The sequence below is a fragment of the Diachasmimorpha longicaudata genome, chromosome 11 (assembly GCF_034640455.1).
Source record: "Diachasmimorpha longicaudata isolate KC_UGA_2023 chromosome 11, iyDiaLong2, whole genome shotgun sequence".
NCBI lineage: Eukaryota > Metazoa > Arthropoda > Insecta > Hymenoptera > Braconidae > Diachasmimorpha > Diachasmimorpha longicaudata.
In genome coordinates, this window is record NC_087235.1 from 2503755 (window position 1) to 2519405 (window position 15651).

General features: G+C 37.7%; 1 protein-coding gene across 4 annotated transcripts in view; it reads left to right on the forward strand.

Moving 5' to 3' along the window:
* Sls (sallimus) overlaps window positions 1-15585 on the forward strand; it is a 65522-nt gene extending 49937 nt beyond the window's left edge. For all 4 annotated transcript variants that reach the window (XM_064130838.1, XM_064130839.1, XM_064130840.1 and 1 more), the window contains 8 exons: window positions 55-9223; window positions 9377-9538; window positions 9999-11120; window positions 11481-12050; window positions 12185-13891; window positions 14075-14179; window positions 14269-14772; window positions 14869-15585. In XM_064130838.1, coding sequence (XP_063986908.1) covers window positions 55-9223; window positions 9377-9538; window positions 9999-11120; window positions 11481-12050; window positions 12185-13891; window positions 14075-14179; window positions 14269-14772; window positions 14869-15071 — 13542 coding nt within the window. In that variant the 3' untranslated portion in view covers window positions 15072-15585. The remainder of the gene's footprint in view (window positions 1-54; window positions 9224-9376; window positions 9539-9998; window positions 11121-11480; window positions 12051-12184; window positions 13892-14074; window positions 14180-14268; window positions 14773-14868) is intronic.
* Window positions 15586-15651: the final 66 nt, after the last annotated feature.

Below are 15651 nucleotides of genomic sequence, written 5' to 3' on the forward strand. Positions count from 1 at the left end.
GTAATATTTATTGTAACATTACTATCTGTAATACATAAATTGTTATACTTGTAGAAAATTCCCGAAGAATCTGCCGACGAACAGATCGTCAGTCCCGCACAGGATGAGAAAGACACGATCATCGAAGAAAGCACAACGGAAACAGTGATAACTCCTGAAAAAACAATAAAACGCAAGAAATCAGTTGTTAAAAAAACAAAATTGCAGAGAACGGTGGAGGAAATTATCGAACACCCGAGCGAAGAAATCAAACTACTCGAAGATCAGAACATCGTAGAAATTCGTGAAACTCCAACTGAAAGAGTCATTAAGAGGAAAATTTTATCTGCAAGTAGTGATTCTGTTCCCATCGAGGAAATAGAAACAATTACCATCCGGAAGCCTCAGTTAGAACAAGCTGAACCGATCGTCACAAAGTCTGAAGAGTATAACATCACTTCAGTAACCGTTCAACAAGCACCTGACGAATCTACCGAAGTTTTCATGGAAACTATCGAAACTATTGAGACGCCGACGAAACGCATAGTGAAGAGAAAGAGACGAAAACCAGATGACATTCATGAAAGCATAACAATTGTTGAAGAATCGATTGATAAACCGATTGAAGAGGTGATCTTTATGGAAGAACAACGAATCAAGGAGGTGGTTGAAACGCCTGATAAAATAGTAATCAAGAAGTTCAAAAGTACTTCAAGCGACGGAACAATTCCTGAGGAAGAAATTGAAGAAATTGTTATTCCAAAATTGAAAACAGAAAAGGCACAAGTAGTCGTTGATGCATTACGTACTCCTGATATCACTGAAATATTCACTGAAGAATCTCAGCCAACAGATGTAGTCGAAAGGATTGAAACACCTCAGAAGGTTATTTTAAAGAAAAAGCCTAAGACTGATAAGTTGGACGCAGTAAATGTAACAGTTCATGAAGTAATTACGAAACCTGAAGAGCACGTTGCCTTATTTGAAAAACAACAAATAGTCGAAACCTCTGAAACAAAAACGCATAAAGTCATTAAAAAGAAAAAATCGGTTAGGAAGGATGATGGGAAGGTAGAAAGCACCATCGAGGAAATCATTATCCCTAAATTGGAAGAGAGAATCCCCAAAGATGCTGAAGTGGAATTCACTGAAGAAAATATCATCAAAACGATTGAAACACCTGACCAATTTATCATATCAAGACGAAAAGAATCAGTGGAATTAGGGCAGCCTCAAGAAATTGTTGAAGAAATTATAATTAAACCAAAGAAACGAAATTCATTTATGGATGAACAACAGATTTTACAAATTATTGAAACACCTGAAACTACCGTCATCACAAGAAAATCTACGGTCATTAAAGATGGTGGTGTTGCTGATGAAATTATTGAAGATATTGTACTACCTAAATTAGATGTTGCTAATGCTGTACCACTTACCGAGGAGTTAGAACACGCCAAAGTAATAATCACCAAGCCCGAAATATTAAAACAACCCGATGAGGAGGAGGTAATTGAAATAATAGAAACCCCTTCAAAGAAAGTGATCAAAAAAGGTAAAAGATCCTCTGAAAAAATTTCCAAAGTTACTACTGAAGAAGTAACACTGAAGCCCACTGATGAACAACAATTCATGGAAGAGCAAAACATCCTGGAAGTTATTGAGACTCCCACAAAGAAAATAATCAGGAAAAATAAATCTATAATTGAAGACACTGGTGATGTGACAGAGACCATAGACGAAATTATTCTCTTAAAACCGCAGGAGGAAAAAGCTAAACCAATCACTCACGAGTTAGAAACCGTCAAGATAACCGGAGTAAATATCTTCCAACAGCCTGATAAAATATTAGAGATCATTGAAACCCCTGAAAAAAGAATAATCAAGAAAATTCCATCATCTGTACCAGATGAGGATCAAAAAATTACTGAACAAGTTATTGTGAAAACATTGAAGGAAGCCAACGCAATGGTGGAACAAAACATTTTCGAGACAATTGAAACACCGGAAAAGACAATCATTAAAAGAAGAATTCCCGCTACCATAGACGATAAGACTGGAGAGGAAATTGTTGAAGAAATAACATTACTGAAACCCAAGCAAGAAAATGCTAAATACATCATTGAGGACTTCGAAAAAGCAGAAATTTCCTACGCCCCAATAGTTCAAGTCATCGAAACACCAAAGAATAGAATAATAAAACGTAAGCGGTCGAAAGTGACGACCGAAGATGACAAAATGATGGAGGAAATTGTTCCTAAATCTGTGGAAGAAACCCAACTAATGGAGCAACAACAGTTGGTTGAAATTAAAGAAAAACCTGATGAAACTGTAATTAAGAGAAAGGTGACGGTAGCTGCACCCGATGGAATTCCAGAAGAAACTATAGAGGAAATTGTCCTGCCAAAATTGAGAAAAGAGAATGCTCGTCATGTGTCAGATGACATAGGTACAGTTAAAATTACAGAGGTCACTGTTCACGGTGATGTTGTCCAGGAAACATTAGTTGAAACCGTCGAAACGCCATCGCAAATAATTTTAAAGAAGAAGAGAAAAATGATCAAGAAAGATGCACCTGAGGAAGATATTGAGGAGGTCATTCTCAAACCACATACTGAAGATAATCCGTTGGAGGCCCAGCAGATTATTGAAATAGTGGAAACATCAAAAACTAAAGTAATCAAGAGAAAGAAGCCCATTCCCAAACATGAAGAATTAGGAACTGTGGACAATCTAGCAGAATCGATTGAAGAGATTGTCATCCAAAAACCAATCAAAGAACAAGTTGAAATAGTTGTAGAACCGCTGGTGACAGCGAAAATAGTACAACCGCCTATAGTTGAAATAATCGAAACTCCCACTACCAGAATTGTGAAGAGAAAGAAGAAGCCCACTACCAAAAAAGAGACTGACGAGGTAATTGAAGAAATTACCCATAAAGAGATCCCAGAAGCTGAACTGATGGATAAACAACAAATTGTTGAAATCAAGGAGTCGCCAACGGAAACAGTAATCACCCGTAAATTAAGTATCATTAATAGTGAGGGAGTCTTAGAAGAAAAACTCGAAGATATTATTTTACATAAACCCAAACTAATATCAGCTGAATATATAACTGATGAGTTAGGTATGCCAACAATAACAATCGTTGATATTCAAGAAGGGCCCGTTGAAGAGGTAGTTATCGAAACCAGAGAAACTCCAACGCAATTGGTGAAGAAGAAGAAAAGAAAATCAATTATAAGAGACGAGCCATCAGAGATTGTGGAAGAAATTATCGTAAAAAGTCCTGATGAGGGTGAACTAATGAAAAACCAACATATTCTTGAAGTGATTGATACTGCAGTTGAAAAGGTCATAAAAATAAGAAAACCCTCACTCAAAGAGGGTGAACCGATGGAGGAATCAATAGAAGAAATTGTTATTCGGAAACCGAGCTTAGTAACTGCAGTAGAAACTATGGTGCCCTTAGAAAAAATTGATTTGACTGAAGTAATCGTTGCAAAAGCTGATGAAAAGATAAAGCAAGATGAAGTTATTAAACCTGATCTTCCCACGGAGAAGCTGCCAGAAGAGACCACACCAGAGGAAAGTGTAAAAGAAGCTAAAACACCCGTCGATGAGAAGAAACTGAAAAAGAAGAAAATTCCAAAGAAAGGTGAAAAGACTGTGACCTTTGACGAAAGTGTAGTAGATTCTAAAATTATTCCTGCGGATGTAATTGAAAAACCAGACAAAGAAGAACCGCTTGAGGAGACTGTCGTTGAAGATGCCCCAACTTCACCGCGAGTAGAGGTCAAAGACGACAAACCAGACCATAAAGAAGTTCCAACGGATCAGAAACAAAGTCATTCCCCTGAAATCGTTGAACATCCCATTGCTCCTGAGGATGTTGTGCCATCAGCGACTCCTGAAGTACCTAAAGACCAGGAGTCAGTAGTGGAGACGAAAGAAACAAAACTGAAGAAGAAGAAGAAGAAGAAACCAGCGAAGAAAGAAGAATGGGAAGAATGGGTGGAACCTGAGTATGAACGACCAGTACTGGAGCCAATGCCCGAAAAAATATCGTGGGAGCCTTCAAAAAAGAAAAAGGAAAGAAAACCAACGTCTGAAGAACATCCAAAACTGGTCCCTAATAAGATAGTAAGAGGAACGAATAAACCAACAAAATTGACTTACATGGAACCAAATGAAGAAATTCAATTTGCTACTGTGAAATTGAAGAAAACTTCAGTTATTAAAAAGAAAGAAATATCAAACGTAAAATTCCCAAAAATTATGCTGCGCAGCAGAATTACTTTCCACGGGGACTATCCACCAGAAATCCAATTTTTCACGGTAACTTCTATTGAACCAAACTCACCTCAAACTGGTATTTTATCGCGAAATGCCGAAGAGGCATTGAAAATCTTGAAAAAGAAGATGAAAAAGTTCAAGATACCTGAGAAAGAGTTAGTGGAATTGGAAAAATTAGATCAGGACTTTGAAAAATTGAAGGAAATACCACTTGAAGAGCTTCCAGATAAATCTCTTTATCAGCGACAGCCGAAGAAACCAAAGGAAGAGCAGGCACCAGGAAAACCTCTAGTCATTAAAAAAGGAAAAATTCCCGAGCAACCTGAAGACACTGCTGAGCAGGTTCGATTGAAGAAAATCCCAGAGCAAAAGCCGGTGGATACTGAAGAAGTACCAGCGAGCCCTAAGAAAAAGGAAAAAGAGCAACCATTAAAAGAGAAAGAAGAAAAGACAGAAAAAGTGGATTTGGAAAAAGTAGATCTTAAACCCCTCGATTTTTCAAGACCTGAACTTGAAAAATATGAACCAGAAGAGGAGATGCCGCCGCAGGAAGACCTCCCAGAGGATAAAAAGCCAAAATATGTAAAACGTCCAAAGAAGAAAGTGGATCAAGAACGAGAAGAAGTCCCTATTGTACCTGGTGTTCCGAAAATCCCGGAAAAAGAAGAGGAGCCAACTGTTAATTTCAAAATACCCCAGCGACCAAAGCCTGAGGATGATGAAACACCTTTGACTTTGAAGCCTTTTACAAAACCAGCGCCAGAAAAAGATGATACGGTAGATTCAGCAGACATCACTTTCCGACCAACGCCGATTGATAAAAAACCCGAAGAGGAAGAGGCTATGCCTTCGGATGAAATTGAAGAGGTCAAAGAGAAACCTGTTCCAAAAAAGAAAACCAAGAAAAAGCCTGTGAGTAAAAAAGAAGCTTGGGAAGAATGGGTTGAACCGGAATATGAACGTCCTGTTCTGGAGCCAATGCCTGAAAAAATTGATTGGCAGCCTGGTGCAAAAAAGAAGAAAACATTGGAACCCCATCATCCAGCACCTCAAGAGGAGCCAGAAAAGATTACGCCTGAGCCGGAGAGGATTCCCACCGAGGAAACTAAAGTTGTTGATAAACAAGAAACGATGGAGGAAAAGCCGAAGGAGGACGCCACGACTGAGGAAGCCCCAGCTGAAGTTACTCTTCCGAAACAAAAGAAACGTGTGCCTAAGGACAAACCAGAGAAGGTCATTGAGGAAGTAATATTACCAAAAGTTCCACCAGAAGAATCTGAAGATGTTTCTAAAGAACTGATATTGAAGAAAAAACCAAAGAAAAAACCAGATATTGAGAAAGAGGAAGTTCAGACTACACTTCAACTGACCCCAGCACCACAGGATCACGTGGATGAAGTTGTTGAAGAAGTGACAATCTCAAAGCGAATGAGTATCGTACCCGACAAACAAGAAGAGGATACAATGGAGGAAGTAACAGTAACACCAGTTCCTACTAAACCAGTTGAAACACCTGAGGATGTTGCTGAAGAGTTGGTATTGAAGAAAAAACCAAAGAAAAAGCTTAAAGATAAGGTCCAAGAGGTTGAAGTCACGTTAACAAAAGAGCCAAAACCTAAACCTGTAGAACAAGAGGAAGACGTTATTTCAGAGGTAATTTTGAAACCGTCTCCTAAAGAGCAACCCGAAGACATTGTTGAAGAATTTGTATTAAAGAAAGAAGTTAAAAAGGAAACAATAGTGGAAGAGACTGTTGCTGATGTTACTCTCCCCAAACCACAAAGCCCCGTGTCTGATCAACAAGAGGATACAATGGAGGAAGTAACAGTAACACCAGCTCCTGCTAAACCAGTTGAAACGCCTGAGGATGTTGCTGAAGAGTTGGTATTAAAGAAAAAACCAAAGAAAAAGCTTAAAGATAAGGTCCAAGAGGTTGAAGTCACATTAACAAAAGCGCCAAAACCTAAACCTGTGGAACAAGAGGAAGACGTTATTTCAGAGGTAACTTTGAAACCGTCTCCTAAAGAGCAACCTGAAGACGTTGTTGAAGAATTTGTATTAAAGAAAGAAGTTAAGAAGGAAACAATAATTGAAGAGACTGTTGCTGATGTTACTCTTCGAAAAGAACAGAGTCCCGTATCTGACCATGAAGAGGCAGTCGTGATTGAAAAAGTAGTATCTCCATCGGGTTCTATAGAACAACTTGAAGATGTTACGGAGACATTAATAGAGAAGAAGAAGAAACCAAAGAAGGTGTCGAAACCTAAGGGAAAAGATGCCGATGTCAAACAACCGGAACAACCAATACCCGAGGAACAACCAAAAGATGTGACTGAAGAGATAACCGTGATACCAGTTCCGGAAGAACCTATTGAAGAAGAAATTACAATGAAGAAGCCTAAGAAACAACCTGTGAAGGAAGAACCGATTGATGAAGAAATTACAATGAAGAAGCCTAAGAAACAACCTGTGAAGGAAGAAAGTATTACTGAAGTCACAATCACCAAGCGAAAGACCACGGTGCCTGAAGAGGAACGAGAAGACGTTACTGAAGAAGTCACATTGACAAAGATTTCTAAAGAAAAACCTCAAGATGTTGGCGAAGAGTTTGTGCTTCCGAAAAAGCCAGAGAAATTAAAACCAATGGAGGAAGGTACGGAAGTAACATTAGTAAGACAATTAAGTGTAGCACCTGAGGTCCAAGAGCAAGAAGTTATTGAAGAGGTATCCATAGGTCGACTTCCAGAAGAGCAACCCCAGGATGTTGCTGAGGATGTAACATTGAAGAAGAAGCCAAAGAAAAAAGCAAAGGATGAAGGAACAGATATCACCGTCAAACTACCTCAGCAAAAGAGTATAATTCCCGAAGACCAAGAAGAAAAAGTGGAGGAGGTTACATTAGTTGTCGTCCCTGAAAAAGAACCCAAGCCCGAGGAGGCAGCACTAACATTGAAGAAAAAATCAAAGAAGAAGCCGAAGAGTGAAGAAGATGTTACTGAAGTTACTTTATCAACAAAAATTACCCCAGTGATCAAAGATCAACAGGAGGAAGTTGTCGAAGAAGTGATTGTAATGAAGGCTCCTAAGGAGAAGTCTCCAGAAGCTGTTAGTGAAGTGACATTGAAGAAGAAACGAAAAGAAAAACGTAAAACGTCAGTTGAGGAGCAGATGGCTGAAATTACATTACAAAAACAACAGGATGTAGTACCTGATGATCAACCGGTGGAAGTTGTGGAGCATATCACCTTGGAAAAACCTCGTAAGGAAAAGCCTGAGGAGGACGTAGCTGATGAGGTTACCATAAAAAAGCTGCCTCTCAAAACACCAGAGGACAGTCCGCAGGAAGTAACTGAGAAGATAACCCGGAAGAAAATTCCGAAGAAGAAACCAACTACTGATGAGGCAGCGGATGAAGTTACGATACAAAAACCGGTGGCTATTACAAAACCAGATGAAGAAACTATTCCAACAGTTGATGAAATAATTCCTGAAGAACAGTCTCCGGAAGTTCCGGAATTGACAGAAGAGGAGCCGATCAAGCCACGATTGAAAAGAAAATCCAAACCAAAAGCTGTGAGTGAAGAGGAAGTCGAGGAAATTACATTAAAAATAAAAGAGAAAGTCACAGAAGAGCCTACGGAAGAGTTAGTGTTGCAGAAAAAACTCCCCAAAACTCCAGTGGTAGACGAGGAATCAGACGAGGTTTCAATAAAGAAGCCAGTCATTATTCCAGGCCCCAGGGAAGAAGAAGAATCTCCAAAAGAACCTGATGAAGACCGCGTTGAGAGTGTCGTTTTGAAGAAAAAGGTGAAGCAAAAACCAGTGAAAGAAGAAACCGAGGATCAAGTCACTATGAAAAAACCAAAGAGTGATAAGCTTCCACGACACCCCGAGGAGGTGTCTGAAAAGGTAACACTGACTAAGAAACCGAAAAAGATCAAGGAAGATGTAGAAGAACAAGATGCACTTACAATCAAGAAACGTGTAATCGATCAAGCTGATGAAGAAGTTGAAGAATCAGTAGAGACGACAGAATTGAGAGAAGCATCACCTGAACCTGAAGAGCAAACGATTGAAAATATCACTATTCGAAAGAAGCGAGGGAAGAAACCAAAGACTGTGGAAGAATCGGAGGAAACGCAAGTTGTAATGATTAAAAAATCTAAAAAAGTCAGTCCAGAATCAGAAGCAGTTGAAATGTCTGCTGACATTCAACTGAAAAAGGAAACATCACCGCCGGTCACAGGGTATGAAGACAGCTTAGTCATAAAGAAAATTGAAGAGCACGTTGAAAAGGAAGATGATGAAGTCGAAGTTCCTGAAGTACATGAATATGAAACAGTTGATGAATATACATTCAAGCGAAAACCACCGAAAAAAGCTCCAAAACCAATGGAAGAGATTTATGAAGATGTGACGTTACGCAAGCTTCGACCCAAGAAGAAATCTCATCCAAATATTACAGAAATCACCGAAACCGAAAACGTAACATTTAGACCCAGAACAACTAGAACAAAAGAAGATGTTGAACAAGAATTCAAGATATCATTGAACGTGTATGAAGAAGAAGATATTTCAATGTCAGGAAAAGTTCGACTAAAGCCAAAGAAACGAGCTCCAACATACTCTGAAGAGGCCGGTGAAGAGACAATAAAAATTATTAAAGGGCCAGTAGACGACGATGAACCAATTACCGAAGAGATCATTTATGAATCAGACGATGAAACTAGAGAAGAATACAGTATGGAAGAGCTTGAGCTTGATGAATTCAATCTTCCTCTGCGAAGAAAGAGAAAACCGAAGAAAATTCCTTATTCGGTAGAAGAAATTGAAGAAGATGATGTTAAAATGAAGTTGAAACAAACCCGAAAATATTCAGTCGAGGAAGCTGATGAATCACTGGCTCTTAAATTGAAATCGAAGCGGCGACCCTCTACTTACGAAGAAGGTGAGTCGTTTCTTATTGAAATAAAATATATCTAATAACAAATAAGGAACTCAATCAAGTGTACCACTGCAGAGAAACTCCCTAATTTGTTCGATTAATTAACAAGTTATTTGTACTGTCATTTGAGTAATCCGTTCGTGATGATATTTACAGAAGGTGCAATGCTTGATATTTCAAGAACAAGTGATATTTATGAAGAAGACGAAGAAGACTATGTAGTTAATGCAGGTGACCGTATGTTCTCCGTTTGCTCGTACATTGCTGAAAACGACGAAGCCATAAATCTGGTAGAAGGAGAACAAGTATCAGTTATCGGTATGTATATTAATTAAATATGATAAACTGAGATTCCATTCCTACGAATTTTAAACAGACGAAAATTTGATTTAAACTGATACAATTTTTATTAACGTTAACATCAAAGGCATTTTTTTTAATACAATGTTATATCATTTGTAGTAAAGTTTAATATCATTTGATAAAAAAAGGTACCTAGATTATTGTTAGATAACTTTTGGAATATTCAATTATATTATCAAACAAACTTGATATATTTTTGTAGATCGGAGTCATGATAATTTCATATTTTTTGTTCAACGACTCCACTAAATAAATATTTTATCTATCTTAAAGAAAAAGTTCTATTCACTATCAACTTTGCATATTCATTAAAATACAGATGAATCTTCACGAAAATTCATATTAATTGCACATTGTGCAATCCTTGTGCAATGGTTATTAATTGCAATTGTGCTTTCCTTCTGTCTGATTTCAGAAAATACAAACAGTGATTGGTGGTTTGTTAAAAAACATTTGACACAGGAAAAGGGCTGGGTTCCAGCACAATATCTCCTCGACGAGAAACATTATTCGATATATTTCCAGAGGAAATTGAATGAGAGAATTGATAAACTCCCTGTGTTTGAGAAGCCACTAATGGGCACAGAAACTTATGCTCCTCGTTTCATCGAAAAATTGCAGCCTATTCATACCTCAGATGGTTACACAGTCCAATTCGAATGTCAAGTTGAAGGGCTCCCCAGGCCTCAAATCACCTGGTTCAGGCAGACTGCGATAATCAAACCTTCACAAGATTTTCAGATCTACTATGACGAGGATAACACAGCAACGCTGATCATTCGAGAAATTTTCCCAGAAGATGCTGGAACATATACCTGTGTAGCTAAAAATGCAGCTGGATTTGCATCAAGTACTACAGAACTCACAGTAGAAGGGCCATTTTCCGATCACGGCTCTGACATGACAGGACACTCAAGAAAAAGTTTATCAAAAGAATCTTCACTAGCAGATATACTAGAAGGAATACCTCCAACATTCTCAAGAAAACCGAAAGCCAAATGTGTAAATGAAAATACCGATGTTATCCTTGAATGTCGTTTGGTTGCTGTACCAGAACCAGAAATCACCTGGTACTACGACAATACCAAGATAACTAGTTCCAACAATATTGTCATCGTTACAGAGAGTGATATGCACATGTACTGCAGTATAATGAAGATCAGCAAGGTTCAGAAGAAGCAAGAGGGACGATATAAAATCGTGGCTATCAACAGAGAGGGCGAAGCAATAATCGAAATACCACTTAAAGTGAAAACTGGTAAGAAAGAACCACCAGAAATTTTAGAACCTCTCACACCTTTGGTGGTTCGAGAGGGAGAAACTGTTGTTTTGTTGACCCAAATCGTTGGAACCCCGGAACCTACTATTACTTGGTTGAAAGATGGCAAACCTCTTAAGAATGTTACTCCAACCAAAGAAGGGGATATTAACAAAGTTACGTTGATCCAACCAAAAACTACAGATACAGGAGAATATTCTTGTATCGCTACAAATGAGTGTGGAGTAGTTGAAACAACGGCGACACTAACTGTGGAAGGTTTGTATTGAATATTAGTTTTTTTTAATAGTTCACAATTCACTGTATGTTTATTTTGTCATTTAAGAGGGTTGATTTCGTTAAAAATTGGAATAACTTCCATTCTGTGATTTTCATCTTTTCTCTAGCTTCATCTTTAATTTTTTTTAAACAAGTTTTGTATTATACAAACCTTTGTCCAATATTTTGGAAGTTATTTCATTAATGATAATGATTTTATTTTAATTCATAAATTCTTGAAAGAACTAATCAATTGTTCTTCATATTCAGTTATCATTATAATTAATTGGACCGAAATATATTGAAATTTTTGTAAATTTTATATAGACGTTTTTGGTAACATAACCATGATAATTTCAGAAGTTCCAACTGGAGCTCCAGAACCGCCATTATTCGTCCAGCGTTTCCAAGAGATTGTTGTTCCGGAGAAAGAGACATTCCAACTGGTTGCCAAAGTCACAGGCAATCCTATTCCTGAAGTATTTTGGTTGAAAAACAACGAGCCATTGAAAAAGTCCCCGAACATCAAGGAGATATACGATGGTGAAAATATTCTTCTTGAAATAAGGAATGCAGATTCTGAAGTGGATTCCGGTGACTACAAATGCATTGCAAGTAATTCAATTGGAAGAGCATCGCACGGTGCCAAGGTAACCGTGGACGTACCACAAGTAACATTCACGAAAAAGCTTGAAGAACATAAAACAGTTGACGAATATAAAATTCTGGAACTCAACTGCGAAACATCGCATACGGTTTCAACCACCTGGTGGCACAATAAAATCGAAATAAGTGGTATGGATCACCGTGAAGTCATCCAGGAAGGTCGAACTCACAAGCTTCGCATCAAAAAGATAGGAACAAATGATGAAGGTGTTTACACCTGTACTGTGAAGAATCAATCAACAACTTGTAATGTAACTGTTAAACGTAAGTTTGTCAATACTTTTCAATTCTCTCCTTAAATTAAATTCTTTAACTTCTCTGCTTTTAAATGAAATTACTATTCATTAAATGTCATTAAAATATTACAACATATTTGATTATATATTTTTGTATTTCAGCAACAAAACCCGAGTTTGTCAAAAAATTACAAGACTTGGAAGTCACGGAAAGAAATGTTGCTATTTTGGAGGTAGAAATAACATCTCATTCAGCCGATGTCCAATGGGAAAAGGACGGCCAACCAATAAAGCCAAAAGATCAAGAGGTTGAATTCGTTAAAGAGAAGACGATTCGTAAACTTGTAATCCGTAACGCTTCGGTTCACGACGAAGGAGAATACACCTGTATTTTGAGAGATGAACGATGTACAGCAGACGTCACCGTTGTCGAATTACCTCCAGAGATTATCAAAAAGATGAAAGATGTTCGAATTATGACAGGTGATAAAGCTACCTTTGAGATTGAATTGACAAAGGGAGATGCATTGGTTCGCTGGTTAAAGGACGGTCAAGACCTGCAGTTCTCGGAACGTGTAACATTGTACATAGACGGAAAACGTCAAAAATTGAAAATTTATAATGCCACCACGGACGATGCAGCTATCTACTCTTGCGAAGTTGGTAGTCAAACATCAACAGCAACTCTCACTGTGCAAGAACCTGGAGTTGACTTTGTTAAAAAGCTACCTGAGACTACCTTAATTACCTTAGATAAGGATGCTACACTCACTATTGAATTATCTAAATCGAATATTCCAGTTCAATGGTTCAGAAACGATACACTAATCCAGGATTCAAAGAAGTACACGATCATTGATGAAGGAGCCATTAAGAAACTAATTATCAAGAGTTGTTCGATCAATGATATCGTAGAATATAGTGCCTGTGTACGAAATATGAAAACAACTACTAAATTTAAAGTCGAAATTACTGAATTAGCTCCAAAAATTCCTACGGACATCTCGAAGGTCTATAAAATACGACAAGGTAATGATGCCTACCTGGAAGTACCTTATTTTGCATCACCAACGCCAGTTCACAAGTGGCTTGTAAATGACAGACCCATTCCGGAAACTGATAGAATCTCCACGACATTAGACGATGTGATGGCTCGTTTGACTATTCAAAGAGTAACTAAAGAGGATATGGACACTTACACCCTAAAACTTTCCAATCCACTTGGTGAAGCAACAGCAACGATATCTCTGATTGTCGGCCAAGAACCTGATATACCTCAAGGGCCATTAGTCGTCACTGCTGTCGATAAGGGATCACTGATGATGGAGTGGAAGAAACCAGAATATGATGGTGGATCTGAAATTACGGATTATATAATTGAATTACTCGAACCTGTCCAAGGAGTATGGACACCAATAACAACAGTGGATAGCAACATCTTCAATTATATTTTCAATGATGTCCATGATGGTGTTGACTACATTTTCCGAGTGATGGCTAAAAATGAATTTGGCGTTTCGAAACCACTGGAATCTAAACCTGTCACAGGGAAGCCGTGCTTCAAGGAACCTGGAGTACCAAGGGGACCACTAGAGATGACAGGATTGACTGGTAAATCGTTTACACTTAACTGGCAACCTCCGGAATCAGATGGCGGTTCTCCAATTATTGAATATATAGTAGAAAATAAGCCATTGGCAGATAAAAAATGGCGAAAAATTGGAACAACTGAGGGCTCCAATTCGTATATTCACGTAACAGAGTTGAAACCAGATACAAGTTATAAATTCAAGATAACAGCCAGGAATAAAATTGGAAAAGGACCTCCATATTTACCAGAGGAACCAATCAGTTTAGGCGATCGTATCAGTACGTATCTTATTTTTTTATTATTAACATACTGTCTTACTACCTTATTGTCTTAAATATTTAATAAAAGTCTCCCAAAATGTTATAAAAAAATCTTGAACGCATCGTGCAATATACAAAACTGATTTTTTTATAGATCGATCATTTATTTCATGACAATGAAATTATTATTATTTATTCCAGCTCCTCCGGGCTGTCCGATTGACCTGAGGATTACGAATATCACTAGTAGGAGTGCTACTCTTACTTGGTCACCACCATCGAGCGACGGAGGCAGTCCATTAACTGGTGAATGAATTAATAATTTTAGCACACAATAGAAAGATTATGATCCTGAATAAATTAAATACATTTTAACGATATTATTCAATCAACAGGATATGTCATCGAGTTAACATCTCTCATCGATAAAACTCCAAATTGGGTTAAAGTTGCCACATTGGATGCAACGACATGTCAATATTATGTGGAAAATCTGAAAGAGAGTGAATATCTGTTCAGAGTATTCGCTGAAAATTCTGTGGGATTGAGTTTGCCAACAGTTTCTGAGGCAGTAACATTGAAAAGTCATGCTACTGTCCCAACACCTCCAACAGCGCCGCTCGAAATTAGACAGATTGCTGCTAATACAGTGATAATTGAATGGGGAAGACCAGAATTTGATGGTGGGGCGCCGTTGGAGAAGTACAAGATCGCAATAAAAGACTCTAAGAAGACAATGTGGATTGAAGTCGGCTGTGTCCCTGCTGATACGCAAAAACTTCATATTAGAGATCTCCAGGAAGGTCACGAATATTGGATTAAAATATATGCTGGTAATGAAGTTGGACTTAGTGAACCATTGGAATTGGATGAACCATTTAAAATCGTCACAGCATCAGGTACGTCATATAAATCAAGTGAATATTCATCACAGTTTGTGTGTGTCATTCATCATTGTTTCATAAATCGCATAATTATATATTTCTGTTTCCTAGAATTAGGAGTGATTGAACCCCTGGCAGAGATCACAGACAAAGGGGAAACTGCTTCCGTAAGCTATAGTACTGAAAACACTAGTTCATGGCTAAGAGACCATAATATGGATGCGGATATTAGCTCCTATGCTCGTGCACGTCTATTGAGAAAAGACGAATATTTCTTCAAAATTTGGCATTACGCTAAAAAATTGTTTAAATAAAATGTACGTTCGTACGTTTGATTGATAAATAGATTTGAAGTAAGAGATTACATAGATATAATACAAATGAGAGGTTGACTCAAGGAAACTTTCAAGAATTCCAATACATGGAAAATACGTTGGTGGATGAAGGTTGATGAAAAATGACCTTGAGGAGCACATTGATAGATAGGGCTGATTTGAAATATATACAGAAGCCCGATGATTTTTTTTATCTCTCCTGAGAATCTTCGCTCGTGAATATGCAATAATGCTGCACGATAATATAATTATTGTAATTTAAGATTTATTTTGCTATTGAATTCTAATTTGGAAAAAGTGTTTATGTGAGATGAATACGTGTCGAAATATATTGTAATTATTCGAGTGATATTGGTCGGATATGAGACAATCGAAATATAGGTGCAAATGAGATCAATCGAATCGTCCAATATCCCAATAAATTGCATAAAGTACTGTGATTGAGTAAGTTTGTAAGAAATTGAAGACAATAAAGACATTTGACTCAAAATGATTTATATGTGGAATCTCCTCTTCTTATTCCATTGATTAATTTTTAACTTTTTGTTTCTCTTAATTG